We start from the raw sequence: 27,948 nt of genomic DNA on the forward strand, positions 1-27,948 counted from the left end.
ACAGGAGATTCGGGGGTGGGGGCTGCCTAATTTGAGCTTTCCGGTTGGTTTTATCAAGTTTTCTAAGTGGCCAGTACAGCTGAAGAAATTACGTATTGTTTTCCCACGTGTCACACAACAGTTCCCAGAAGAAGAGAAATTGAAGCACTCTGTTTTTCAGTAAATATATTCCATATCACAGTATAAAATATTAACACTAGGTTCCAAAGTTCGGTAGACAATTCCACATTCCCGGCTCTACCCTTCTGACGGAAGCCCTCCTACACAGCCTGTGAGGAGAAAAAATTTGTACCCCATGTGTTGAAGCAATTTTGTATAGGTTTCTCTGGCTCCCAGCCACAGGGGTTGGTTTGGAAGAAACAACAATCCTCTCTGAAATGAATCACAAATGCTACAGTAGTATTCCTCCTGTAATCAAACTTTGGCTTATGCTCCTATCTTTACCAAGGATTTGTTATAATAAAGGCACTATAAAACCCATTTCTAAGGTCTGAGCTACTGGTATATAGTTTAATTTCCCCCTTATTTTCAGTTCCATACTTTGTAACACATCAGATCTTAGCTTATTATCCTGGTCTGCACATATATTAAGGATTAGACGTAACAAATACTTGAGGAATTTCCACAAGACTCCATCCGTTTTTGAAATATGTAAGTTGAGGTAGCTTTTGAATTATCTGGATCTGAAAACCAACCACACTCGGTTCTTTTCTGCGATAACATTTATGCAACCCAGTCCTAGGGATGGATTCCACCAACTTTTCTGCTAGGGCCCTGTTGTGACCACCAAGACTTTTCAAGTTATCTGACCCCTGGGTGCACAAAAGCCACATGGAGCAGGTCCTGCAATGGGTAAAGAAATCAGGTGAGACTGAACAGAAAAAGCTGGTAGGATCCAGTTTGTAGCATTCATACTGTTCATAGGGTCACTACAAACAACAGCCTTTGCTCAGCTATAGAACTGTGTGCTTTGAGTAAGGGAAATCCCATTCCTACAAACAAAAGACTTTAAAAAAAAAGAGTTGGGCAAAAACAGCTGGGCAAGAAAGACAGTCCCAAGAAAATCTTTGTTTTTCATATTAAATAATTTTTAAATTCATAATTGCTTCTCCTTAGGCTTCCTAAAACGATTAAGGCCTAAAGGGTGCTATCTTTCAAGGCACAGCTGATGCTGTGTCTAGCTAGTCTCTAGCAAAGGAGGGGTTCCCATGTGTGGCCCCGCTCAAGTGAGGAGGTCTACAGTATTGTCGGACTGCATCCCATTTGTGTGCCTATTATGCAGGAGCAAGTCCCAATATAGACACAGGAAGAAAACTTTTGCTAATCAGTTCAGTGGAAGCAGGAATTGGAGAGCTTCCTTTATATGACCGTAACCTCTCTCGGTTTTCGCTTCATGCTTTCCAGTCGGGTTAGCGGTCGGAGGTTTGTCCCTTTCTTGTTGCCCTCCCGAGTCAGCCGGCAATCTTTCTGGAGATCCTTCACGAGCGCCAGCAGTTCCTGTTTCTCAAGCTCTGCCTGCTCCAGTTCCTGACGGTGCTGCCTTTCTGTTGCCATCAGGGTATGTACGTCAGACATCATCCGAGACATCTGACTCTGAAATGCATTAACAATGCAAGTTGCTTTTAAATTAAAACAGTGCATGTGTTAAACACTCTTTGAAACAACAAATTCAAGAGGGTGACAATTTTCTATTGCGTTTGTGTCTTTCCCTCCCCCCAAGGAGTTCTGGGAGGGCCCATCTAGTTGTGCTCCCCACTGGAGGGTCTTTCTGTCAGCTGTAACATCCCTGAATCTGTCACTTTGCTACGAAGACTGCAATAATATGCTTCAGAACCTGCACATGCCATTCGCTGCCATCTATTGTTTTGGCTGGGCACCATGCCTCTTCGACCCAGTAGACTGAGGCTCCATACATAGTCCAGACCAGCTCTCTGTTAAGCTCAGCTGACTGCAAACAATGGCTGATTGCAAACAATTAGCAATGCATCAAATCTGAATTTGGATGGGTCCAGACAACAGATTTCCTGAATCTCCCCCACACCCGGATCCATTTCAGACTGGTCCTATACCCTCTAAGATGGACCTGCCTTGCTGCACTGAGTCTCTCTCTGCTGTTCCCCATCTTGCGTGTTCACTAGTGTGAGTCACAGTGGCTTTGCTATCACAGTGAGTGTCAGGTCGTGGATGCTGTTGTGCGCACGGGAAACACTGTTCCAGCAGCCCTGGGTAGTGCTGCCGATAGCTGCAGCAGCATTTAGATCCTGCTGCCCTGGCAAGCATGGAAAGTACAGGAATGAGAGCTGTTAGTGATTGAAGGGCCGCACAGCAACGAAGACTGAAGGACCATTTGGAATCTGTCCCACTGACAAATCAGAATTATTATGAAGGTCCATTCAATATTCATCTGACTGGTTCGCTTATCGCTAAATAGCTGCTTCCCTGCTTGTCTCGATTTCTGATGGGGGGTACCTGATGGCTCAAAGCACTACTTCAAAAACAAAAAAAAATCATTGTAGCTACTTGAAAACAGAGTTCAGTAGGCAATAAACTGGACGGAGGCATTGACTCACTAGAAGCAACAATTCACCTAGGAGGTAAATGCAGTACAATACAGTATATCAATTACTCGTATACCTTGAGCTCTTCAATCTCATTTTGCAAAAGACTCTCTTTCTGCACCATATGTCTCCTTTGAGAATCTAATCTGGATTCCATCTCGTGCTTCGCTTCTTCCATTCTGCAGACCATCTCTGACCTAGAAATTTTGTTTTGTTATTAAGCCTAAAAATGAAACACTAAAACTACCTACTATTTCTCCTCAAAAGAAAGAAAGAAAAAAGAAAGCTGTTCTGACAGTATTTCAAATATTCTTCAGTTGTGGCAAAACAATGATTACCTTCGGAAACTGCTCTGCCAGCTTCTTAGTTCTTCACACAGAAGAAGTTTTTAGAAGAGGCAATTTAGCATCTTGTTGAGAATCTGTCATTTCCAATAATGGCAGAAGCAATAAACACAGGATAGACCGTTGCAAACTCTTTCCAGAACCCTCAAACCAGTTTATCCTGCTTACTTTTCAATAGGTTTTTGTGTGCTTTCACACACACATGCATATGTTTCAAAGTTATGTAATTTAGGAGAGTTTAGCAACTCCCCAAAGTGAAGATGTAATAGGAAAAAGCAACAAGAAAAGATGGTTAAGGTCTGTGATCACAGTAGTGTTAATGCAGGATACAATATTAGAGCACAGATGATCTGTCGGTAAGAGTTATTTAAGAAGAAGAAGAAGAAAAGGAATGGTGTACCATCCCATCAAACTGTTTTTTTTGCACTTTTGACAACCTGCATTATTCCAGAATCTTATTTTTAAGTGGAGAGTGTCTGTTTCCAGCTTCACTTACCAAGATCATCAGTGCCGGCTGAGCAACTACAGGAATAAGCTTGGAGATACCAGCAGAAAAGGATGGGAAGAATAGCAAAGCTGCAGGGAGACCAAGACAAAGGGACAAGGAAAGGGAAAAGGGCTGAGTATATTCTAGGCAGATGTGCTAACTGTGCAAGGATGACAACATGCAGGAAATATTTTAACTTGAAGAAAACCCTCAAGTCCACATGAAAAAGTGCCTCGTGGGCAGAGCAGGAACAGAGTAAGCAGAAAATTGTCAATTCGTTGTGCCTGGGCTAGTTGGAGGAACATCAGAGTTCGTTTCCAAATAGTTCTTTTGCATATCAATGGAGTCACAGGCTATTAAAAATACTGGCAATTCAAACAGATACTAGTTACAATAATTAACTATCAATGTTAAGCTGCAGTACTGCAGTCAAAAGCTCTGCTCACGACCTGAGTTCGATCCCGACGGAAGTCGGTTTCAGGTAGCCGGCTCAAGGTTGACTCAGCCTTCCATCCTTCCGAGGTCGGTCAAATGAGTACCCAGCTTGCTGGGGGTAAAGGGAAGATGACTGGGGAAGGCAACGGCAAACCACCCCACAAACAAAGTCTGCCTAGAAAACGTCGGGATGTGACGTCTCCCCATGGGTCAGGAATGACCCGGTGCTTGCACAGGGGACCTTTACCTTTACCCTTTTAAATGTGAATACTCAAAGAAAAAGAGAGAGGATGATTCCACTCGCCTGAGCAGTTCTAGTTCTGTCCTCAGCTCTGCCACGCAACTGTGCTGTGCATCTTCAGCTCGGAGAATGCTGTACCCACAGCCATTGGGGCATTCTCGGCTCCGGTATTCACACTCTGCCAAGTGGCCATCTAAATTGCGCCGTTCAACCTGAACTGGGCAGCCTGAAAAGAAAGCAGTAGATTAGAGGGCAAGCAGCAAGAAATTTTCAGTGCCATCCTCAGCAGAGCTATGCCCAATGCCACCAAAGGGCTTAGGTGGTAACTCCCATTTAGGATTGTTCTTCCATATCAGAGCCAGAATTGTTTCAACATCCCGTGAAATTACAAGTAAATGTCAGATGTTAACAAGCAAATGGCTTCCTGTGGTTTGTATGTTATCCAGGTATGCAGGTGCCAGACTAGATGGTACTCTGGAGGTCCTAAATTAGTATTTCCCATTTTAAAACATGCTCAGAGCAACCACGTGGAGCTGATAATTTGATCCAGGGAAGCAGCAATGATGCGAGATGGAAAAATATTGTTTATAGAAATGTTTCCGTTTCTAAAAATGCATTGTGTCATTAAACTGATTGGACGTGTAATGAATGGATACCAATCCAACTGGGAAACTAAGTTATATGCTAAAGTGGATTAGTGGACAACCGTGGTATATCAAGTACAGTTCTCTAGGTGTGGTAGTTTTCAGCGCCTAAATTTTTGTTCTTAAAACTTAAAAAATGGAAAGGTAGTGCATGCTACTGATCCGTCATTTCTTAAACGTTATCAAAAGTGAGAGGAACAATAAGAAAAGACCTTTTCAATTGTGGCACCCTGATTATGGAACACCCTCCACTCATCAGTTTCCCTAGCACCAAGTTCCCTAAGCTTTTAGTGAAGACTCGGGGAGCAATCCTAAGTAGGTATACTTGGGACTAAGTTTCATGTTATTCAGTGAGGCTTACTCCCAGGACGTGACTGCCCTTAGGACTGCAGCCTTATTAAGCATTTGAATTGGTACAAATGTGCTAATCTGAAGGTTATATTACCAGTTTATTTTTAACATAATTTTTAAAAACGTACATGGGATCTTGTGACTTGTAAGCTGCCTCAAGAGCCTGTATTGGCTGAGGTATGCAGGCTATACATTTTCAAAATATAAGCACCCCCTCCTCTGGCACTACTTTCTCAAAAAATTAACAGCTATATTTAGCTGCTGTGAAGTAAAAATGTAAAGAAAAAACTTGGGAGATGTTGATCCTGGATCTCTTGCACCATGACTATTTTAGCCCTAGGTTAGTGTTTTCTGTGGCTGGACAGGTACAAGAACTCCCACTGGCACACAGTAATGGAACATTAGCTCTTCAAACATTGGTGCCAGTCCTTCATAAAAGCCCAAATGTTCCAACTAATCCTAGCAAAATGCAGAGGGGAGTTCACAGAGAAATGCCAGTCAGTAACAGCCACCAACTATGGAGCCTTCTTGATCTATATTCTATATTCTTTTCAAAAGAAAATTGGGATTCGCCATTAGTGTCCAGTTTGCAAGGTAAAAAGGCCTTTCTCAAACATCTCTGCCTACCAGCATTAGAGCAGGGGATCTGGCTGTATTTACACTCGCGTTCATGTCTGTCGATGGATTCCAGCGAACACACCATTTCACAGCCACACTCTTTGTTTCTGCAGTGAAGCTGGAGTCGATTAAGATCATTCTTCATGTACCTGGATACAGAAGTTAATTCTTTTCATCCTTACAATACTGTAAAATTGTTTGTATTCATAAGGTACAATTTGTTCCACAAGTTGCAAAGGAAATATTCTTTATTTAATAAATAATACATTCTCACAACCAAATCCGTTTTACATACCAATTTCATATCATCAATAGTAGCATGCCAAAAAAAATACATATGGGCAGATTTCATCTTGAAATTCCAGTATATTAGAAATATAGACCAGCATTCAAATACTCCAAAATTTGATTCGGCTTTGCACCTAATATGTGAAACATGATCATTAAAACCATTTTCCAAATCTTATTCACCATTCTTTTTGGTGCATTTTCATTTTTCCAATTTGTTGCTATACTAATTTTGCCACAGTCAGTAGATTCATAACTATTTCTAAATCTACATTAAGTACTTCAGCTTAAAATAACAATATTATTACTACAGTTCGTTGGTAATCTGCAACTTTTAACTTCAAATACTTGTTCCAAAAGATCAACATAAAAAATGTGAATTTTCTGACATGCCTAAAAAAGATATGTTTAAAATCTGCTCTATTAGCATGGCAAAGCCAACATTTATCATCATCCGTTCTATAAATTAAATTTATTCTGTATGGCATCAAATAACCCTTAGCATTGAATTTTAATAAAATTTAATTTTAAATCAATAGAGATTTATTTGGAAGGGATGCCATTCCATATCAATTTCCAATCAGAACATGAGATATTTTGACTAAAATCCTTTTCCGGCTTTTTCCAAAATGTAGGGACTGAGTAATCTAGTTCTGCCAATACATAAATGGAAACACTCAACAATATGGTTGAGGTTGAGGCAGTGATGGTTACATCTTGGCTTGCCTCCCTACCCCTACCCATATTCCCAGTCGCTCAGTTATTTCATGGTACATTTTTGTCTCTGCCTTCCCTCCTCTTACTCTCCCCCCTCGACTGGTTATCACCGTCATTTTTACTTAATGTTAAGGACATCGACTGGATTTTTAAAATTAATAAGGCTTTTAACTATATTTTACATATTATATGGTATATTATTTTAAACTGATTGTATTCTTTGGTTGTTCGCTGCCCTGAGCCTGACTATGGTCAGGAAAGGGCGGGATAGAAATCCAATAAATATGATAGCAATTCATACAAGTCAGTAAAGTACAGACTGTGACTGCTTTTCAAGAAGTATTTCGGTGACGAGTCAAAGCGAGCAGGCTTGTTGTCTGGCCTAGACAATTCCACCTTTGTTTCGGTAAGTTGAAGTTAGTGTACAAGGAGGGGGGGAGCCCCACCATTGCATTTATAAAGCTGTCAACCACAGCTAGTGATAGGAGAAGATGCGCCCCAAGACAGTTACATACCTGTAGAGGGGTCGGAGGTCAGACAGATCAAGCGGTTGACGGTCTTCTGGGCAGTTTCTGTAAAGGACAAGCCATCCTTGTATGCAGGAAGCGCAGAAGGCATGTTCACAAGGAGCCTGCAAGGGATCTTCCAGAACGTCTCGGCAGACGCAGCATAAGAGACCCTCGTTAACGTAGCCCACGAAGCGTTCAATGTCATAACCCATTCTGGCTGTGGTCCTTTAGCCTTCCAGAGTAATGAAACACAGAATTCGTGTTGGAAAACCACAACCACTTCTCATGTTGCCTTTGAGGGGGAAGGGAGCATTTGTATCACACCTGCATCTGAAACCTCTACGACGATACAATGCCAAGAGTAGTCAGACTGGCTTGGGAACAGCATTAGAGCGCCCATGTAACCTAAGGTGCCTTCTGAAGAATTCCAAGGAATTTTGTATTTAATAAGCCAAGAACTGAACTCCATGTTGCGTGCCTACTTGTATATAAGCCTCTTCTACCCATTAGCCAGCATGGTGTAGTGGTTAAGAGTGGTGGTTTGGAGCGGTGGAGTCTGATCTGGAGAACCAGGTTTGATTCCCCACTCCTCCACATGAGCGGTGGAGGCTAATCTGGGGAACTGGATTTGTTTCCCCACTCCTACACACGAAGCCAGCTGGGTGACTTTGGGCTAGTCACACTCTCTCAGCCCCACCTATCTCACAGAGTGTCTGTTGTGGGGAAGGGAAGGTGATTGTAAGCCAGTTTGAGTCTTCCTTTTACATGTTTACTCAGAAGTAAATCTGAGGAAGCCCAGTGCGTCTTGCTTGCATATGGAATACCTTACAGCCTGTGCCAATTTTACTCCCAGGCAAGCAAACATAAGGATCATAACCTGAATGTGTATTGTTCCCTGCTTTGGAAATTCACAAAAGCATATCCTAAAGCGTTACCATAAATATTGTCGAAGGCTTTCACGGTCAGAGTTCATCGGTTCTTGTAGGTTATCCGGGCTGTGTGACCGTGGTCTTGGTATTTTCTTTCCTGACGTTTCGCCAGCAGCTGTGGCAGAGAGACACCGTCCTTCAGTGTTACTCCTCTGAAGATGCCTGCCACAGCTGCTGGCGAAACATCAGGAAAGAAAATACCAAGACCCCGGTCACACAACCCGGATAACCTACAAGAACCGTTACCATAAACCCCATAATTTCATAAATGAAACTACAGTCATTTTATTATTTAAATTAGAAGAAGCCTTCTATGATACTAATTCCAGCGGCACAGCCTTGTTAGCCTGTTGTAGAAAAATTAGCCTGTTGTAGAAAAATGAAGGCACAATCACTTTATTATTAAAATTATAAATAGCCTTCTATAGTACTAATTCCAGCGGTGTGGACTTGTTAGCCTGTTGTAGAAAAATGAAACTGCAATCACTTTTTAATTAAAAATTTAAATAGCCTTCTATGATACTAATTCCAGCAGAAAAATTCTACACCTTAAAGACTGACAGGTTATTCCTGGGTTAAGGTCACCGCTCACTTTGTCAGATGCAGCCTTGTGACATCCTACAGACTAATGACATTTGTTAAGGCGAGTCTATTGGCTGCTCCAGCAGCAGACGAACAGGACCAACACCCCCCCACACACCCATCCTAATAATAGTAATGTTACAGCGCTCATAACATTAAGTCCTTAAAAGTAAAACCATAAAGATGAAATGGCAAAACTTACCACATTAATAAATCAGAAAGAAAATGCTGAATTTGTGGAAGAATGGGAGGCATGGAAAACATACTGTGTAAATGAACTTAATTTGGGAAACATTAAGGGATATGTTTTGAACTAATTCAATTTTTTTAAAGTAATTAAGATACTAACGTTAAAAAGCAGAGTTTAAGATAGCGACAAAGGTGGTTTATGCCAATGAATTAGACACTAAATACAAAGAGAGAAATAAGAATATCAAATGGACAGGGGGGGGGAGAGGGGAAATCAACTATACATATTTGATTAATGATAAGACAGAAATTGTTTATAGTATATACCATAAGAACGGAATGATATAATAGAATGTGAACTAGTTTGAAAAATAATAAAAAAATTAAAAAAAAAGAAAAGTAAAACCATAAAGCCAAACACCACCATCTCCGGTGCCAGCCCAGCCCGACCACCTACAGCCACCCGCTCTGCCCCGGGGTCAGCTCTTCGCCTCCCCTCTTACTTTAAGAGACCCCACCCTGCGACATCAGCCTCTGCACCAGGGAGGGGCGCACTTTCCTCCCCGGCCGCCAGGAGGACAAGAAAACGATGGCGCCTTCCTGTGACCTCAAAGCCCCGCCCCCTCTACTCCACGCTCCTCCTCCCGTTCGGTTTCCAGGCCGCTTCGTCAACCCCGGAAAACGCGAAAGAGGTGAGGGCGTTTTGCGACACGCGCCGGCCATGTTGAGCGTGGCAAAAAAAAAATTGCTAGGTCGGGCATGCGCAATGGCGAAAACGTTAAAAAAAAAAGCACGAAGGTGGCCAGTTGATTGAGCATGCGCATTAAATCGGACGGGGGGGGGGGAACGACCGCGGGAGAGTATTGCGTTACCGGCGCGAGTTGGGAAGTCTGCTGCGCATGAGCCGTTGGGTTAGGATTGGGTGGCGTAGCTGTAGCCTCTGCGTGGCGGGAGCGTTGAATTGGGATGTGAGTGCGGTTCGGGGGCGCGGGGCAGGGACGAGGGAGGGAGCGGAGACCGTTGGTGGCCGTTTGGTACAGATCAAAGGGACGGCGCAGCCGTTCCCACCGTTTAAGCCTGCGATACGGTTATACTCTTAGGGTTGCCAACTCCCGGTTGGAAAAATCCTGGCTATTTGGGGGAGGGATCTCAGAGGGTGTGATGCCCTAGGATCCACCTTCCAAAGCAGCCTTCTTCTCCAGAGGAACAGATCTCTGTAAGTCTGGAGACTCGTTGTAATTTGGGAAGTTGGCCAGGACCCATCTGGATGTTGGCAACGCTGTGCTTGAGGTACTTCGTTTTGTCAAAGAGATTGTCATGATATACACATTTGAAATGAGAGGTAAAGGGTGGTTTGTTCCTTAAGGATCCTGAAAAATATTACCACAGAGGTATATCTTTTTTTATATAATTTTTTTTATTTTTCTTAGTTCTATCACATACATTTCATTAACATTGTTAACAAAATTTTCTCTGTATCTACAGTATATCTATATTATATAGATCACCTAAATTCTATTTTCTTACTTCCCCATCACCCTCCTCCATCTCTTACAGTCCCAGATATCCTCTTTACGATTAGTATCTAATTCATCATAGTTCATTATACAAAATTTTACTTCAGCTTAATTTAATTACTTAATTTTCTTCTTCCTCTAAAAATGAGGTTTTTGCTATTTAGCAGTTGAATTAGAATAAGTCATAACCTTTTACATTTTTCATTTTCAATTCATTATCACAATATACAATCCAGCTCTCCCACTCCCTCAAAAATTCTTCGTTTTCATCCTGATTTATCAACGCAGTAAATTTCGCCATCTCCGCCAGTTCAAACATTTTCAGGATCCAATCCTTTTTCTCCGGAATCTCAGATGTCTTCCATTTAGCTGCATGAACTAACCTTGCAGCCGTGGTAGCATAGAGCAAAAAAGTTCTCTGTGTTAAAATATAGTCAGGTATAATACTTAGCAACATCATCTCAGGTAATTTAGGGATATTTTGTTGTAATATTAATTACAACAAAATAAATGAATAAAGAATAAAGACCTTGCATTCATGGCTCATTACCAATGCTGATTTCTCCACACCCATCTCTCCCCTGGACATCACAGACTCTTCTGCATACCACACCTAATCCCATCACGCCTGCTACTCACATTGACATACTATTAACATTGACATACTAATGCTTGTCTGAATTCACTCTCCTCTACTTAAAGACAGATGGATTCACATTCTAGCTGTATCTGAAGAAGTGAGCTGTGGCTCACGAAAGCTCATACCCTGCCAGAAAATATTTTTGTTAGTATTTAAGGTGCTACTGGACTCTTGCCCTTTTCTACTACTGCAGACAGACTAACACTGCTACCCACTGTGAATTCTTTTCTCCTAGACTGGGATGAGGATTCCACTGGAAGGATGGATCCAGTGGAATCCACAGAGACCCAAAATAATGTCATTGATGTTGCCTATTTCCATGCGCGACTAAACAACGTAAATAAATATATCGCCTGGTGTATATACTAAAATGTAAATCGTGTTGTGCCTTTCATCTTGTTATTTCTCCAGGGCAACTACTCCATTTTAATCTGAAGGAACTCTTCCCTGACAAACGCTGATGGGCTTCTCCCATGGCAGTTTCAGCTTGTTAGTCTGGCGCCCAGGCATCTTACGTATTTCCTCTCTGCAATAGGCCGGCCCACTAAATGGATTCCCTTAAAACTATATGTCCACATGAATAAACAGTACCAGTTCCATACTTTTATGGAAAGTTGCCAGTCATAGAAATCTTAAAGCTGCAGAGACTTCAGAAACAAGCAGCATAATCCTGGCCTCTTTGCTCAGGAACAGTGCAGCCCTAAACAGTTACATGCTTCTAAACCCACTGCCTTCAACTCTGTTTATGATTGCACTGGTACTGTCTAGTAAGCATTCTTAGGTTGCTGACTTAAAGATTAGCCACAGCTGGTATTCATGATACAAAGATTCTTTTTTTTAAATATTGCTGTAGCAGTTTCTTAGAAAACTTGTAGTGCTATCCTAAGCAGAGTTACACCCAGATGTCAGCGGTCTTGGACGAGTATAACTGTTTGTGTTTTGTCATGCAACATCACTTTTGGCAAAATTATGGACCAGCTTAAGCAAACTAATACAATTCTGTATGACTTTTTTTGCTGAGTTGCATATGTTTGCATCTTACTGATGTGGGAAGCATTGCAAAGAAAAGGGGGATCGTATCACTGAGATACTCCTGTCTTTGCCCAGTGGTTTAATGGGAAGTATAGCCTGGAGCATAAGTTGTGGGAAATACTTCAGGTTGGCTTCTACAGCAAGCTTCTTTGTTACTGTATTTCAGATCGTCAGCTGAATGGAACATGAGGCGATCGGCAGCTCCAAGTCAGATGCTGCGGAATTCAGCAAAAAAGCCAAGATTTATGCCTCCAGGGAAAGCCAATACACTTGATCTGAAGAAAGAGCCTGACCACTCAGACCTGGACGTTAAAATAGCTGAGGTAGTATTAAAGGAGATAAACCTGTACTCTGATATGACTAATTCATGAACTGAATTCTGAATAGACTGAATTCTCTTTGCTTCTTTGGTGTATTTCTCACTGAAGTGGCAAACCTAGCTCTGAGCCATACCTCTTTGAGGGCTTATGTAATTGAATGGTCTTATAAATAAATTTGCCCTGACCTGGATGGCCCAGGCTAGCCTGAACTCGTCAGACCTCAGAAGCTAAGCAGGATCGGCCCTGGTTAGTATTTGGATGGGAGACCGCCAAGGAATACCAGGGTTGCTGTGCAGAGGAAGGCACTGGCAAACCACCTCTGTTAGTCTGTTGCCATGAAAACCCCAAAAAGGGGTCGCCATAAGTCGGCTGCGACTTGACGGCACTTTACACACACATAAATTTATTTAATACAGTACAAGACCATTAAAATAGAATCAATATAATAATACAAACTTCCAGTATGTCAAGTAACTTATGAAAAAAGAAACATTTAAAATTATAAATTCACAGAATTATACATTATTCTTATAAAAATTATAGCTGAAAACTCTATATATGGCTTACCCAAGTATTCCTAGTCTTGTAGGCTATCCATCCAAATTTAAAAGTGATCTCTTGATTCTTATCTGCTAGCATAACTGAGAGAAGAGTCCTATTTTTACTGGGATGGCAGGAAAATAAGGGGGTTGAATAGTCTTTCATACAAAAAATCTCCTCCATGTAAAAACATAGATATACCCTATATGGTTTCAAAAGGGGTAAATGCAACATAGTTATTTCACATAAGCAATCCTTTTTTTCATTGAGTCCCAGAGTTCCTGTTGTTTTTCAATTTTATAGCACTTGTAATATTCCTAGTAGCATTATCTTATTAAATTTACTTGGGAAAAGTCCCACTGAGTTCCAGGGAGCTTACTCTCCAGTAAGAAAGAATAAGATTGCAATAATTCTATGCACACCATGCACACAATAATTCTATGCACACCATTGAAATTTGTTGTACTTGGTTTCAAGTAGATATGCTCAGGCTGCTTTTGTTCATTCTCATAATGATCTTGTCAAGTAAGTAACTTATGCTTTATACTGAGGGGATAACTAGTCCATGACAATATTCTTTTCCTTGTGGGTGTGATGTCAAAAACAATAGTGGTTTGGAAACAGTAGTGCATTGGCTGATCAGAGCTACACTCTAGCATTTTTACTGACTGGAGTGTTCAAATGTTCTGTCTGATATGCTTGCTAGCCGACTTCCTAGTCCTCTAAAAAGATGTGAGCACAACTCATTAAAACTCTAAGGACCGGTAGGTTAGGCATTAAAAGGACACACCCACTGGTCATGTGATCATTGTTCGCTCCCAGACTCAAATCTCAGAACTACTCCAGTATGCACTTTTAGAAGAACCATTTCTCCAAGTCTTGAATGTTGCTTAGAATGACAGGTTCCTGCAATCCTGGCAATTTGGAAGATGGGGGTTCAGGCAAGAGTGCTTCTGAACTCTTCTCCTCATCTATGCTAGAGACTTTCCTACCTCTCCAGGGCATCCTTTCTGCAGCATGCATCCATGCCTTTTTCCCAGCTTTAATTTATATTTCAGTAACGAATTTTTTAAAACTATCTTTGTGAGAAAAAACATTAGTAATCTAGGGTTTTTGGTTTATCGTAGGTGAAAGAAAAGCAACAGAATGGCCCAGCATTTGTAAACACTTCTAGCACTTGTGGCTTCAGTCCTACAACACCTGGGAAACCTGATAGAGGAGATGGAGAAAGTTGGCATTTGGGCACCGGAGTGAAATCAGTATATAGAACTAAAACAGGTAAGAAAACATCTGAAAGTTATCCTGATCTAATGTAAAGCAGAGCTACTTTTAAATTCATTTCTGGAGGAAATTCACTTCTGGAGGATGAAGGAGGTATTCAGTGGGGGAAAAAAGGTAAACTTGGCAGTGAACATAGAGAAACAAGTAGTCTTTTAAAGTTAGTATAGTTTTTGGCCACTGTTCTCCCTAACTGTACTCAGAATGGTTTACAGTGGGCCCGTTGACCAAGGACACAAGCCGCAGGCTAAGAATACAAGAAGAGCCCCGCTAGGTCAGACCAGTGGTCCGTCTAGCTTCCTGTTTCACACAGCTGCCAATCAGTTGCCCTGGAAGGCCAACAAATGGAGCATAGAGTGCAAGGCCTTCCTTATGCTGCTGCCCAGCACTGGTGCTCAGAGGTATGTTGATGTTCCCTTAACCTGCCATGGCTAGTAGTGTTTGAAGATCGACGGGCCCTTTGGTTCATGCCCCAGGGCTTGCACTCCCTGGCAACACCCAAGCGAATACACCTGAGGCAAGAAGAGCAGCTCAAAGTACAGCTGTGATGTTGTCGGTGTCAGCAGTGTTCCTCCCAGTCTGCCCTCCCCGTCTAAAGAGCCCACAGAGTCATTTAGATACACGGCATACACACAGGGTAGCTTGGATCTCACAGAGGATTTCTGTGGATGGGGAGCGGGGGCTGGCGAGTTTTGACAATTACCCCCTCCTGAAGAACTGTGACTCCTCCCTCGTGCTCTTCCTGGGGGGGGGCTGTCCCCCAGGGCCAACATTTTGGGGAGTGTTTGGGGCGGCAGTGGCAGGAGAGCAGTGACGAAATTGCTCTCTGTGGATGGAAATCTTCTCCTTTGGTGGAAATTACCAGTGGATCCAAACTGGTATTTGGAGCGTGTCACAATGTGTGAGTTTATATGCTAATGCCAAAAGCCTGCACGCCAAGGTGAGGAACTGGGGTGTTTGACAACAGGCTGCTAGAGTGGCCAAAAGTGCGTTCTGTTTTTAAATTCAGCTGAATCCAAGAAAAGAGAGATTTGGTAATCTAGCCACATTAATCCATGCTTTTGTAACCTTGTGATTGGATTATTGTAATGCACTGGACGTTGGGCTGCCCTCGAAGACAACTCAAAAACTGCAGCAGGCTCAGAATGTAGCCCAATTGTTATCGGGGCTATCTAATGGGAACATATCTTAAAACAGCTACGTTGGCTGCCACGTTGTTTCTGAGTCCAGTTCACGGTTATGCAGGTTACGACCTTTAAAGCCCTTTTATGGCCTGTGACCCACGTATCTAAAGGACCATCTTGTCCCATATGAGGTCTTGCACCAGCTGTGGTTCTCAGGCTGCCACCTACTGGCTGTTCCCCCATTCAAGGTAGCCTGCATGGTTTCAACCACAGCCTGTGTCTTTTCTATTATAGGTCCTGCTCAAGATTGTGGGGAGAGGGGGCCTTTAGAAATCTTCAGGAGGAACTACAAGGTTATTTGCCAGGGCTTTTACTGGGACATAAATTGAAGGTATCTTTGGGTGGGTATCATTTGGGATTTTTAAGGGTACACTGAGGGTGTTGTTGCTGTTCTATGTCAAAGAGATCACAGAGATCAGTTAAGTATGGGTGACTTTGTTTTGTTTGGCAACTTAAGATATTTAAAGAGAGACCAAACTTTTCCACAGAGTCAGTGTGAGTGGAAACACCAGCCCTGGAAAGTAATTTACAGCACCATCCTAAGTTGTGTTACCTCCTTTTAAGCCCTCTGGCTTCAGTGGACTTTTAGAAGGGTGTATCTCTGCTTAGGATGGCACGGTTAAGTCTGGGAAGGATATTGTTGCCTCTGACCTTGTGCAAAACGTTAAGCATCATCTTGAGATGGAAAAAAACCAGCTGGGCAGCTAAGAGAGGAGATGTTTCAGTGAGGGATAGTTGTACTCTCTCATTGACAGGGCAAATGTACCGTTGAATTGTGTTAGCAAGAGACCAGATTTCTTACCAGAATAAGTGACTAGGCTTTAGAACAGAGAGGGGAAAAGCCTAAATGGGTCTCCTCAGAAGTCCCATTTTATCCAATGGGCATACTCCCAGGAAAATAAAGAATTGCATCCTTAGTCATGCAGCTTATTTGAGAAGAGGCATCTCTTTATCTTTGAGGTCAATTTGTAAGGTTGCACATACAATTAGCTTCAGAGATCTGATGAGATTGGGCTATTCAGGTCAGGGCATGTACAATTATAGCAAACTTTTAATTATGTGTTTTGGTAAATGAAGAATGCCTTTGTCTTGTTTGGCAGATTAAGGTATTGGAGTCCGTATACTGCTCTTACTCATCGTAATTGTGAGGATCAATGATTCAAAGTACCTACAATAATTTAGGACAAATGTTGGCATTTCTCCAAATTTTTCTATGTGCCAGGTAGCACTGGTAATATTCAGTTACATCTTCAGTATTTGGTTGCATATATAAAGTCCTTGATTTAGTTACGTACAAGGCCATTCTCTACATAGTCACTGTGGTGTGGTTGTTGGTGCAGACGTTTTGGGTTTACCGGCGTCACACTCTTGAATTAGCTGTGGAGTGGAGACGTTTGGCAGGAGGATTTTCTCATGTTCTGATGCCACAGCGATGGGATAAATTTCACCCATCACACCTTTTCCCTGAACTTCATGTACTAGATCCTCAAACAAGGCTAGCCAGGTCAAAACCATGCGTTCACAGTCAGCTTAACAATGGAGCGTGTGCTAAGCATTCTCAGGGAGCAAAATGTCTGATTTCTATATATATAAAGCACAAATACTGGAAAAAAGTTTTCTTCATGTTCAGTAAAGGCTTTTGAAAACAGCTGAGATGCTGCTTTATATTTAGCAGAAGACACAGAAATGATATTTTTTGAATTATACCACATCATGTTGTTATGTTGTGTGCATTTCCCCCACACACACGCATAGGAGGTCTTGCTTGTCTTTTGTTGTTCTCCTTAAAACTGGTTGGTTTTTTTTTGCTGTGTCTCTTTGATGCTTGGTGTGAACTCTGCGTTTGAGAAATGGTATTTTGTTGGAAAGGTTTCTTTTTGCATGCAAATCAGATTTGATGATTACTTGATTAAACATGCTTAGCTGGAATATTAGCACATGCCGAACATTCCATGTGGTTATTATATCAGCTTCCGTCTGTGTAGGCATACAGTTGCTGGTACACCTGCATAGTCTGTAAAAATGAAATATTCTGCTTACTTATAACAAGCATATTGTATTTATTTGAATGCGTAGAACATATAAAGTACTAAATGTTAATAAGGCATTTTCTATGAACATTTTACTTGCCTGTCTGTTTAGAAACTTTTTTGTTTACATCCCTAGATTTCTGTTCCTACAGGATTCTATCCTCAATAACACTCCAAATTCCTGATCTTGTTTTCATGTGCTTAAGCATAAAATTACCAATTATATATACCAAAAGTATATATAAATAACAATACAGATACTAATTATGGATATGACTTTCCTTTAGAGTCTAGAAATTAGAGTTGTTGGGGTTTTTTATATGCTGACTTTCTCAACCACTTAAGAGAGACTCAAACTGGCTTACAATCACCATCCCTTCCCCTCCCCACAACAGACACCCTGTGAGGTAGGTGGGGCTAAGAGAGCTCTATCAGAGCTGTGACCAGCCCAAGGTCACCCAGCTAGCTTCGTGTGTAGGAGTGGGAAAACAAATCCATTTCACCAGATTAGCCTCTGTTGTTCATGTGGAAGAGTGGGGAATCAGACCCGGTTCTCCAGATCAGACTCCACCACTCCAAACCACCGCTCTTAACTACTATGCCACCTTTGGCTTTGTATACATGAACACATGAAGCTGCTTATACTGAATCAGACCCTTGATCCATCAAAGTCAGTATTGTCTACTCAGACTGGCAGCAGCTCTCCAGGGTCTCAGGCAGAGGTCTTTCACATCACCTACTTGCCTAGTCCCTTTAACTGGAGATGCCAGGGACTGAACCTGGGACCTTCTGCATATCAAGCAGATGCTCTACCATTGAGCCACAGCCCCTCAGTTGTGTAGTGATTTATTAAGGGAGAAAAGAAATCTAAAAGGCTATCTTACAGGTGCTGAACGGGTTATTAGATTCTTATCTGTGTTACCAACCCTATGAGACAGGCTATGCCAAAAGGCAGTGCTTTTATCCAGTAACCATACTGGGTAGGGTGACCCATGTCCAAATCCAAGAATCTCTTAGTTCTTTGATCTTCCTCAAGAAGCTTGCTTGGTTACTTAGGTACATGCTAATTAAACAGTCAACATTTTCCATTTATAAAATGATTTGATTTCTTATTGCAATAGCAGATTGCCTTTGATCAACTGATAAGAGAAGCCTATATATGCTTCCAAATTCTGTCTTGATTGAATGTTGCCTTTACTATCAGCATCTTGTGAGCTGTTTCTCAGCCCTAATTATGGTAACAATGGATGTAGTAAGATGAATAGATGTTGAAGGGTTCAGCTCGACAAAGTGCCAGAGTATTGGGTGGGGCGGGGACTTGGGTTTGCTGTTTTCTGCTCTTTTGTTCACGTGCGCCTATTGAGTGGCTGCCTCTTTAAAAAGTGTGTGCGTGTGTGGGCAGCCGAAGCACACTGCAAAGTGCTGGGGAAGCTTAGCTTTGCTGCGAAGCCTGAGCCTGAGTGAAACCTAACTAGCTAGGCGATATGCAGTTCCTGATTGACAGCAAGACTAGCATTATGCAAATGCTGCCAGAGAACAGCAGCCAGGGAACAGTGATCTGGGGCTCTGTCAGGGCTCTCTCTACACACGCGCCCGCTCCTAAATCCCCCTCAGGTTTTTTCTTCTTCCTATTTCTCTCTCTGCTCTCACGGTCTGGTTTAACAGTCCATACATGACCCCCACGCACGGCCCAGTGTGCAAAGTGGTTGCTTTCCTGGACGTGAATAAATCCAGTTCTCTGTGCAGTTTCCGTTTCTGTCAGCTCTAGAGATGTGCGCGAGCTTGTTAACTCAGGATGAATTGGGTAATATTTAGCAGGGTAATGCGCTAATCTTTAAACCTTTATGTTTTCAATCCAGCGTGTGGATGGGTCTCTTGACACAAAACGGAGCGTGTGTTTTGCCTGCTCCTTCTCGTCTCCTTGAGTTTGAAGCCTTATGTAGGTCAGGCTTGGCTTAAGCAGATTTCCTGAACCTGCGTCAGCTTAAGCTGAAGGAATTTTAATAAACCCTCCCTTGTAGGCGTGGGCCTAAATGAGACAAGCCTAGTTAAGCCTGATCTTTTTTTCCCCCTGTTTGTGAAAAAGAGCTGAGCAGAGCTGGGATCTGCCTGGTGCTTTCCGGCACTGCTTCTTCAGGCTGGAGGGAAGGATGGTGGGGAAGGCCAGATCCTCGAATTTCACCTTGTCGGAAAAGCTTGATTTGCTGAAACTTGTCAAGCCGTATGTAAAAATTCTCGAACAGCACACCAACAAGCACTCAGTCATAGTGGAGAAAAACAAGTGCTGGGACATCATTGCTGATAGCTACAATGCCATCGGAGTAGACCGCCCTCCGCGCACGGCGCAGGGCCTGCGCACGCTGTACAAGAGGCTCAAGGAATACGCCAAGCAGGAGCTCCTGCAGCAGAAGGAGACCCACTCCGACTACAAGAGCTACATCTCTGAGCCGACTAAGAAAGTTGTGGAGATGATCCCCCAGATCTCCAGCGTGTGCTTGAGGGAGAGAAACAGCCTGCCATGGTAAGCTCCCATTTTGCATTGCGCCCAGAGGGCAGCTGTAGCGCCTCCTGCCTTCTCTGCTGGTCTCTCTTGAGCTAAAGGGCTTTGGCAAAGTAAAAAAAAATGTGATTCAGGTTGATGGGTGTGCTTTTTAAAAACGATTCTGTTGTTTTTAAACGACTCTGGCGTCCAACTTTCAGCTGTATTTCAAAGACCTCATTGTCAGACCCTTGGCAAGTGAGGGTTAAGGAAGGATCCGAATGAAATAGGAGCTCCAACTTTTACCCCTCCCCTTTTAATAGGCATAGCATTCAAGCACTGACCAAGCGAAAGGCTGTTCTACATTTAAGGTAGCACTGCAGTCATCTGCCTGCATACGGAAGCAGCTGCCTGTTTTGGATAAAATCTACGTAAAGTCGAGTCGGGAGAACAAAGAAGCCTCTTTCGTACAGTGTGACCCGTCAAGGACTATGATAATCTCCCAGTGTGGAATACATTTTAATTGAATGTAGACTTTTTTAGATGATTTTTGCTTCCTGTGCCTCCATGCCTATAACAATGCAAAACGGGATGGTTTAAGAATTAATTCTTTTAACGCTCCTTGCAACCCAAATGTGAATAATGTTAATTTTAAACTGTAAATAAGAATGTGTGTCATGCATCGGGGTTTGTGGAAAGGCAGATTAGAACAATACAGTCACACAAAACCTTCTTAAAACAGGCATTTAGTGTTTAATCAAATAAGAGCCAATCTAGATTTGAGCCAGACATAGAACAAGCAGGCTGTTTTTAAGCTTCCTTTGCAGGGCGTTTGCTAACGAACCCCCCGCCCCTCCCAACTGACTTCAGCATTGCTCCAAAGCTTCCAGGATCAGGTGTTTTCTTTGTCCAGGAGTAAATATTTTTAAAACCAAGGGATAAAATGAACAGTCCCTTTCCTTGCTCTTTCCATAAGCATTTAAATTAATCTAACTCAGCATGCACAATAATATGGTCATTTGAATTTCCGGGGAAGCCTGAAACTAGGTGCATGCTGGTCATCCTCTGATTTTGTGATGGCTCTGGTTGCATTGATTTAAATCTCACCGTGCCAGATGTTCTAAAAATAACAGTGTGCAGTATCAGGCTTGAGGAACAAGCATTCTGCATCAGTTATGGGTTAATAAATTATGATTAAAATGGTGTTTTAGTACTGCAGCAGCATCATGGAAGGTGATTTCTGCAGTATTGATCCAAGCTGAGACAATTAATAGAGGCAAGAAGTACGATGCTAACTTCAGCCCGTCAATATTATTGAACTTTACCCACTAAGCCAATACAGCAGGTATCTGGTTGTGATAATTTTGCTTTGGGAGAACTTGGAAGGTTTGAACTAGTGTAATGGAAGTTGTAATGTATTATATGACTGATGGCTGATCACAGTTACTATTCTACAGAATTCTAAAAGTATAAAAAGACCAACTGTGGCTCTGGGTTGAATTGAGGACCGCCCAATTAGGTTTTTTCTATTGCTTCATTTGACTAACCACTGGAGATCGCACAACCATGGCCCAAAATGCTTTGACTGCTTTCCAACATCATGAATAGGTCATGGTTTGTCTGTGATAAGAGAGAGCCAGGGACATCCCAGGCTTGTACACTTTGTCACAACTCCTGCTCCCCTCGCTCACCACACTGAGATTGAAGACTTCCTAGTATAGAACTAACTACAATTTGTTGTGACATCCAAATTAAGACAAGTGTGGGTTGTTTCTTGCCTACAAATGGGGAGGGGCTGTGGCTCAGTGGTAAAACATCTGCTTGGCATGCAGAAGGTCCCAGGTTCAATTCCCGGCATCTCCAGTTAAAAGGGCTAGGCAAGTAGGTGATGTGAAAGACCTCTGCCTGAAACCCTGGAGAGCTGCTGCCGGTCTGAGTAGACAATACTGACTTTGATGGACCCAAGGGTCTGCTTCAGTATAAGGCAGTGTTCATGGAATTCTAAACTAGGATTGCACTTGTACAGCACAACAAGGTACAATCATGCACAGCTGCAGTTGGCTGCTGCGTTCACATGTGCGCCTCTCTCTTCATTCTCTAGCATATAGAGCTACAAATTCCGAAAATTCCAATCCAATGTGTTCTTCAAAGGGTCCTGCATTTGGACATTATGTTGAATTAGATCTTGCTTAAACCAGGAAGTGTTGCATCAAGCTCCACAGGGACCAGGGCCAACTACATGGGCCTTGTATGAGCATAGCAGCAAACTCTGGTGGTAGCCAATTAGACTTCAGTTGTAGCTTGTTGTGACTTCTTGATATTTGCATAATACTGGTTTGTAGGCAACAAACAAATGGCAATTTGCCATTTTGCCAGTTAGGATGGTGCAACAAACTCTGTTGGATTTTGATGATTCAGTGAATGAGAAGGTCTTCAATCTGTGAACCACCTATTTATTTATTTACGACATTTCTATACCATCTCTTCAAAGTCCTTCTTGAAGTAGCTTACAATTAAAACCATAAATAAACAACGTAAAAACTTTCCATAAACTAGAAGCAGACTATTTAAAAATCCCAGGTAAGATAAAAAGCCTGGGTAAAAAAAATACGTATTTTGGCCTGGTACCTAAAAGATAAAAAGGAGCCCCGTGGCCAAGAGTGGTAAAGCTGCAGTACTGCAGTCCAAGCTCTGATCACGACCTGAGTTCGATCTCAACGGAAGTTGGTTTCAGGTAGCCGGCTCAAGGTTGACTCAGCCTTCCACCCTTCCGAGGTCTGTAAAATGAGTACCCAGCTTGCTGGGGGTAAAGAGAAGATGACTGGGGAAGGCACTGGCAAACCACCCCGTAAACAAGAGTCTGCCTAGTAAACGTTGGGATGTGATGTCACCCCATGAGTCACGAATGACCCAGTACTTGCACAGGGGATCTTTACCTTTTACCTTTTTACCTAAAAGAGGGTAAAGTAGATGCCAGGTAAACCTCAAGGGTGGGAGGGCATTCCTGAGGCAGGGTGCCACCACAGAAAATGCCTCGTCTATACTCACCAGTCACCTCACCTCTACAGGCATGGGTGCAGAGAGCAGGGCTTGAGAGGTAGCTCTAAACTAGTGAGCTGGATGCTATGGGAGGAAACGGTCCTTCAGGTGCCCCATCTATGAGGGAAGGGAGGAGTTTGTGAGCCTGAGGACTTCCAAGGTTTATTCTCAGACAAAACAAAGCAGGTTCCATCATTGTGAGCAAAACAAACTTTCTTATTGTCTGTCCAGGATCGCATACAGCCCTGTTCTATGACAGATAGACAGCAGTCCCAGTCAGTAGGCAGAACCTCTCCTCCCAGCCAACTAAGGTTTTTTCCTATTTGCCTCCCATCCCTTCCAGTTGCTGTTGCACTTCTCCCTGTCTGTTTCACTTGGGAAACATGTCTCTCTGTCAGAAACACAGGAGCTGGGACCGAGGAGTTGGCAAACTGGGCTGACCAGTAGGTATAACAAAGTCTGTGGTGACCCAGCTCTGAATTTCTGGTTCCTATTGAAAGCCACAATTTAAGGAGCCTGAGCATAGTCTGGATAGTGATGGAGGAACTCCTCCCCCCTTTTGTTACCTGGATGAAGTAGTGTTCAGCGTTTAGAACTAGTGACTCTATGGGCTGGCCTATCAAGGTAATTTGACTAACATGACACTGTTCTCAGCGCTGTCATTAATTAATTTATTATATTTATATTCCACCCTTCCCCTGCCAAAGCAGGGCTCATTCTGACACCAAGTTGTGTTTTCAGTCTTTTCGTTTCTATGGCCCAATCCTAATGACGTTTCTTAGAAATAAATCTTATTGAAATCAATATGGCTTATTTCCAAGGAGAGGTACTGGGGAAGGTATTCAAATTATTTTACTCCCTCTTCACCAAACAGTAGTCAGTTCAGGGCAGGATTTTGGGGGCTAGTCACCTGCAGAGGAGAGAGAGCACCTGTTATGTGACTTGAAATTCATCTGAAGGCATGCCTGGAGTTAGTGTAAATAAGCGCAAATGCAAATAAGTGCCTTTTTTGGAAAACAAAAGGGGAGGGAATTGGAGCAGACGACTAGACGAGCAATGGTGCTTAACTCTTTTTTCACTCCAATTTGCCACTCCAGGTGACTTTTACCTTTGAAGTGTTCAAAATACATTTTTATATACAGAGAGCCAGTGTGGTATAGTGGTTGAAGTGCTGGACCTAGGATCTGGGAGACCCAGTTTGAATCCCCACTCTGCCATGGAAGCTTGCTGGGGACCTGGGGCCAGTCACACACGCTCTGCCTAACTTACCTCACAGGGTTGTTGTGAAAGCAAAATGGAAAAACAGGAGAAGCAGCTTTGGGTCCCCAGTGGTGAGAAAGGCAGGATATAAATGTAGTAAAACATTTTGAAACCCATGCAAAAAAAGTTATAAGTATTCTCTCCCTCCTTGCATTGCATTTCTTTTAAAACTCCAGCATTGGGGTTCTGTTATACTAATTAGACACTAAAAGTTAAGCCTTATCTGAAAAGTTACAGGGCTGTTCTTTCCCCCAAGGCTGAGCAGGTATGGCCACCAGAATGGAATTTAGAGTCCTTGGGCTGTCTCTACCAAAGCAGATCATTGCTCCATCCAGGACAAACATGGCATCTTACATAACTGTACTCTATCAGTTTACAAGAACACCTGTCCTTTGCATGTGGCCAACTAACCAAACAGGTTTGGGTAACTCTCGGGAATTTTGCATGTAATGCTATTATGCTATTTTGCATGTAATGCTATTATAATGCTATTATCGAGCTAACTTGACAAAGGCAATCACTTTCTTATTAAGCTAGTGGCCATATCAATATATACCATATTTGTATGTGGTACATAATTCAGAATTCTTATATGTGGCAGACAAACCCAAGTTCGGTTAGATCTAGCAAATTGGTCTGGCATGAATGACAGATGTCTGATGGATTGACGTTACCTATTTTCAACCTGTGGTAAGAGCCTCAGCTCTACCAGAAAAAATATTCAATTCTTCTTCCTTACTGTTTATAATTTTAATGTAAAGTTTAGCTTTTCTAAAATTTGTTTATCTATGCTTAAGGACCCAACTTGATAAGAGTGCCAGTACCACATTCTTAAGATGTCTGTGTGTTCTGTAGCTGGCCTTGCTTATGACCCATTTATCTTTCCTAAAACTACTGTGTTCTTGTCTTGCCATTTCCAGCCGTGAGCTGAGAGTCTGATTGCTGTCTTTCCCGAGAGTCCTCTGGAAGGCCCAGGTCATTCACTCTTGTATTGGACTGGGATACACTCAGAGGTTCAACAATGATTCCTGCTGCTTCTGAATGTGTCCCAGCTTGGTGTGAGACTGAGGCTGAACATCCCCCAAATCCTCTGTATGTGTCTGAGCATTTGGCAGGGGGAAGGCATTGCAGGTGACCACAAATAATGGCTGGTTGCCAGTAAAAATGTATGGACTCTGCCTCTCAGATGTAGAGATGTTTTTAATAATTACATGTAGGGCACTTCTCTTCAGTGAGGCATGTTGAAGGGTATGTGGATTGTAGGCAAAGAGGAAGAAATGCTTTCAGATGAAACGCTCTTCCGACCATTGGGACTGGGCACATTGAAATCTATTAACAGGAACTGATTTTACTCTCTCTTTTTTCATAATGAAGGATACATTATCTAGTGCTCTTCTCCTTTAATTTGTATTTCTTTTTCATTTAGTTCTCTCTAGTAGATTTTATCATTCACTCTATGATCAGTAACTTGCATCTACACTGTATCACAAAAGGTGGCAGATCTACCTGTAAATTAGCTTTGCTTGTCTTTTTTCGTTCAAAGGTTAGCTCCTAGTTGGCTTTGATGGGGTTTAGAGCTTTTCTGCATGCTCAGCTTCTGATTTTCTTGGCAGTTGATACACAAGCATTTGAATTGGTTTGGGCACAGTTCTTCCGCATGTCTGCCCTCCCTTTTTTTGCACATGCTTATATCGGTATATCATTGTAATGATAGGTTAAGCAGGTTCTCTGAATTCCCAACTTTCATTTAAAAAACAAAAACAAAACTCTATCCCCTTACCTTGCAGAGATATAAGGGAAAAGGCATATGGGAGGGTCAGAGATTTTTTAAAAAAAGTGGGAATTCAGAGAACCCTCAAAACCTATAATTACAACAGTATATCAATATTTTAGTGCCTTAAAAATGAAGCCATTATTCTTCATGGTAGGGAAAAGGAGAGAGAGTAGTTTGATGATCATGATAGTCCAATCATTGCAAAGTAGGCTGGAGGTGAGTTGGAACAGGCAGGACAAAGAAAACCAACAGAAAAATTATGCACAAGGAAAAAGAATGACTCAAAATTGGCTTCCAGAGAAAGATCTAAAAGTGGTCTCAGAAGAACCAGAAAAAAACTGGGTGTGGTGGGAGGAGGGAGGAAGTGAAAACTAAAGGCACAAAAATCCCTGCGGAAATCAGGGGTACACCAAAGCAGTATGGGTCCAGAACCGACAAAAAATAACCCATGCGGAAAAGCCCTTCGTTTTTAGCGATTGACTTTAAAATGTGATGTCTTTTTTTTTTTTTAGTGCTGCCTTGGATAAAGAAACCCTTGCAACTACCAGTTCACCACAGTCCATGTTAGAGCACCATGCTGCAGCCATCACTCTGGAGCTGGATCAAGAGGAGGAGGATGTCAAGCCGCCTCCCTCGTTGATTGTGGAGCTGCAGCCACAGGAGGCCTTGGAGCAAAGAGACCAAGAGCACCTGGTCCACGTCATGGAGAGGTCTCCCTCCACCTCCCTGTCTTCGGTTGATATAAGGATGCTATCTCCGTCCCCTATCCCCAGAAGAGATGAATTTTTCAGGCTGGAAAGTGGGGATCGATTTCGGTCCACGTGTGGGGCCTACGGTCCACAGATGTTGCAAATGCTAAAAGAAGAGCATCACATAATTTTGGAAAATCAGAGGAAAATTGGGCTGTATATTCAAGAAAAGAGGGATGGCTTGAAAAGAAGGCAGGAGCTGGAAGAAGAGCTGTTGAGAGCAAAAATTAAAGTAGAAAAGTTAAAGGCGATACGACTACGACGTGATCTTCCTGAATTCAACAGTTTCTGAATATTTAGCAGTTTGGTTGCACAAAACCAGGGTTACTTTGTAACTCCTTTTGACCTAGAAACGGTTATTTGCCATGTTAATTTGGACGGATCAAAAGCCAGTCTTGAATGAAATGAGTGCATGGTTTCCATTTTGTGTTTCATGCAAATTTGCAAAAGCAATTCAAAGCCATCTTTCCACTGGTCTTTCCAGCTTTTCAGATCTGAAGTAGAACCAGATCTGAGACTCTTTAAAAAGAGTCCTTTGAAATCTTGTGCATATTACTGTTAGCGAAAACAAATGATAATTTATGCAGCTGTTAAAAAAACATGCTAACTTTTTTTCTGGAGCGACTCTTATCTGCCCTTCTGAATATTCATTTAATTGTGGATCAATAAACATACACAGAGTGGGTGAAAAAAAGAATATCTGTTTTCTTTTTTTGTAAAACGCAACTTGTTGCTCAAATATAAAATTCTGGCAAAAAAGCATAGCAAGGAATTACTGGTGGGATATTTCCATGTTCTGATCAAAGACGTATATATTCCCTGTGTTATGGAGTGTGATATTTTTGCGCAGTAAACAGTCAACAATGAGAATTCTTAGCTCTGAATTTTACCCTTCTTTCTACACCATTAAAGTTTGACTGAAGATGGTATTCTGCATTCTTACCCTTGCTTTGGTGCTGTATTTCAGTATGCAGCTACTGCTGCACAATAAACATGGAATTTATTGCCATAGGGAATTGTAATAGCTACTTAGGATAAAATGGCTTTAAAAGAGTTTTTAAACATTGGTAGGGCAAAGGTATTTGTGTCCAAGAACATAGTATGTTCAGACAAATCGGACAACCAAACCCTGGGGACTAACAGGAAGAAAACAATGTTATCACCTTCCTTTGAGTGGTCCATTGGTATAACATTAGACCAAGTCTCAACATTCC

General features: G+C 42.2%; 3 protein-coding genes and 1 non-coding gene across 4 annotated transcripts in view; 2 read left to right on the forward strand and 2 right to left on the reverse strand.

Moving 5' to 3' along the window:
* Positions 1-1,359: 1,359 nt before the first annotated feature.
* Positions 1,360-7,413, reverse strand: LOC130482029 (RING finger protein 151-like). The gene is made up of 5 exons (XM_056854836.1): positions 7,199-7,413; positions 5,688-5,827; positions 4,129-4,291; positions 2,635-2,755; positions 1,360-1,593 (listed from the first exon to the last, which is right to left on the reverse strand). The coding sequence occupies exons 1-5, from the start codon at positions 7,402-7,404 to the stop codon at positions 1,360-1,362; spliced, it is 864 nt and encodes a 287-aa protein (XP_056710814.1). The 5' UTR covers positions 7,405-7,413.
* Positions 7,414-12,252: 4,839 nt separating this feature from the next.
* RAD54B (RAD54 homolog B) overlaps positions 12,253-27,948 on the forward strand; it is a 45,639-nt gene continuing 29,943 nt past the window's right edge. Inside the window, 3 exon segments of the mRNA XM_056854887.1 lie at positions 12,253-12,427; positions 19,520-19,954; positions 26,498-26,966. Coding sequence (XP_056710865.1) covers positions 12,267-12,427; positions 19,520-19,954; positions 26,498-26,966 — 1,065 coding nt within the window. The 5' untranslated portion in view covers positions 12,253-12,266.
* TRNAI-GAU (transfer RNA isoleucine (anticodon GAU)) lies at positions 18,192-18,263 on the reverse strand. Its single transcript has one exon. It is a non-coding gene; the product is annotated as a tRNA-Ile (tRNA).
* Positions 19,281-27,364, forward strand: FSBP (fibrinogen silencer binding protein). Its single transcript, XM_056854472.1, has 2 exons — positions 19,281-19,954; positions 26,498-27,364. The coding sequence occupies exons 1-2, from the start codon at positions 19,584-19,586 to the stop codon at positions 27,024-27,026; spliced, it is 900 nt and encodes a 299-aa protein (XP_056710450.1). The 5' UTR covers positions 19,281-19,583; the 3' UTR covers positions 27,027-27,364.

This window comes from Euleptes europaea, chromosome 8, assembly GCF_029931775.1.
Source record: "Euleptes europaea isolate rEulEur1 chromosome 8, rEulEur1.hap1, whole genome shotgun sequence".
Lineage (NCBI taxonomy): Eukaryota > Metazoa > Chordata > Lepidosauria > Squamata > Sphaerodactylidae > Euleptes > Euleptes europaea.

What these genes read in the sequence shown, in the direction of transcription:
- LOC130482029 (XM_056854836.1), bottom strand. Translation starts at nt 7,404, where the DNA reads ATGGGTTATGACATTGAACGCTTCGTGGGCTACGTTAACGAGGGTCTC. An exon ending in GACCTCCGACCCCTCTACAG is followed by an intron (nt 5,828 to 7,198) that starts GTATGTAACTGT and finishes TTCTGTATCCAG; the next exon opens with GTACATGAAGAATGATCTTA. An exon ending in ATGAGATTGAAGAGCTCAAG is followed by an intron (nt 1,594 to 2,634) that starts GTATACGAGTAA and finishes AATGCATTTCAG; the next exon opens with AGTCAGATGTCTCGGATGAT.
- FSBP (XM_056854472.1), top strand. Translation starts at nt 19,584, where the DNA reads ATGGTGGGGAAGGCCAGATCCTCGAATTTCACCTTGTCGGAAAAGCTT. An exon ending in GAGAGAAACAGCCTGCCATG is followed by an intron (nt 19,955 to 26,497) that starts GTAAGCTCCCAT and finishes TTTTTTTTTTAG; the next exon opens with TGCTGCCTTGGATAAAGAAA.